Raw genomic sequence first — 1,302 nt, forward strand, 5'->3', positions numbered from 1 at the left:
GACAATGATTTAATTGAGTTGACCACAGATGTGGAAAGTTTTATGAGCTCAAATGTTTCTGACTCTGATGCAAGTAGTGTCATGCTTGCTACCAAAACTGAGGTACAAGATAAATCAGATACTAAAGAGCTGAATTTGAATTTGCTAGAAACAGGAAAAATACCAGTGAAAAAAAGAGGTGGTTGGCCAAAGGGAAGGAAAAGGAAGCCAGAACTATTGCATTTGCCTCCCAAGGCACCCTCCACTGGATACAACCTGTATTTGAATGAACAGAGGCTTCTGTTCAAGAAGAGCAGTTTACCATTTCATGAAATTACCAAGTTGATAGGGAACAAATGGTCTAGTTTAAGACTAGAGGAAAAGAAACCTTATTTAGAGAGAGCTGAAGAGGAAAAAAAGAGATACAGGGAAGAATTAAGGGAATATAGGCAATCAAGTGCTTATCAACTATACTTGGCTAATAAGAGAAGGAACAGAGCCAAGTATAATGTTTTGTCTGAAAGTGATATGGATGCTACTGATGATTTAGATGTATGTTTTTTAGAAACTATTATATGTATTATTGCTTAAGTTTAAAATGTTTTTTTGTTGCCTAGGAGGAGGATAATGAAGAATTGTACTGCAGAACATGTGATCAGTATTTCCACAATCTCCATAATAAACGAGAGCATCTGCAAGGTCGACAGCATATGCAGATGCTCGCTGGAGCAATTCATAGCGACTCATTTAGTACATCTCTGGATGAATCTTCTCTGGATTGTGTGACCGCCAGTAAAACTGAAAAGAAACCCCCGTCTGATGCTTCGGAATGCATGAATCTGTTAATTGCGGCTGTGAGCAGTATGTATTCCATGATTTATGTATGCTTTTACTTAATTTATATTTTTATAGAAAGGGAAACCGATATCAAGCTCTTGCAACGCGCGATTAAGGATAAAAATACCTTGAACACAGCGCTTTATCAACAGCTAAGTTTGCTCAAAGATCGCGAGGCCAAAATGAAAAAGGAGTTACAGCTCTTGAAGGAACACGATAAAGACATGAAGCAGGCAGTGATTAATTTGTGGCAAGTACCTAGCTGGTTTGTCAATAACGACGGAAACAACATTGGCAATTTGATCCAGAATATGAACTGAAATTTGTATTCATGACTTGCCTGGGTAAATATAGCAGGAACCTGTATACAAACAGATGAAATACTTAGAAAGGCGATATTATAATTATACATATTGTATAAAGTGATTTAGTCAGTGAAAAGTAACCTAGATTCAGATTTATATTTCGTATTTTATTGAAAACGAA

General features: G+C 36.6%; 1 protein-coding gene across 1 annotated transcript; it reads left to right on the forward strand.

Moving 5' to 3' along the window:
• The first annotated feature begins 6 nt into the window (after positions 1-6).
• On the forward strand, positions 7-1,277 carry LOC135802996 (uncharacterized). Its single transcript, XM_065316627.1, has 3 exons — positions 7-531; positions 597-840; positions 892-1,277. The coding sequence occupies exons 1-3, from the start codon at positions 43-45 to the stop codon at positions 1,134-1,136; spliced, it is 978 nt and encodes a 325-aa protein (XP_065172699.1). The 5' UTR covers positions 7-42; the 3' UTR covers positions 1,137-1,277.
• Positions 1,278-1,302: the final 25 nt, after the last annotated feature.

This window comes from Atheta coriaria, unplaced genomic scaffold (genome assembly GCF_025399875.1).
Source record: "Atheta coriaria isolate IRGN ID8LTWV9N9 unplaced genomic scaffold, Caltech_Dcor_3.1 contig_87_pilon, whole genome shotgun sequence".
Classification (NCBI taxonomy): domain Eukaryota; kingdom Metazoa; phylum Arthropoda; class Insecta; order Coleoptera; family Staphylinidae; genus Dalotia; species Dalotia coriaria.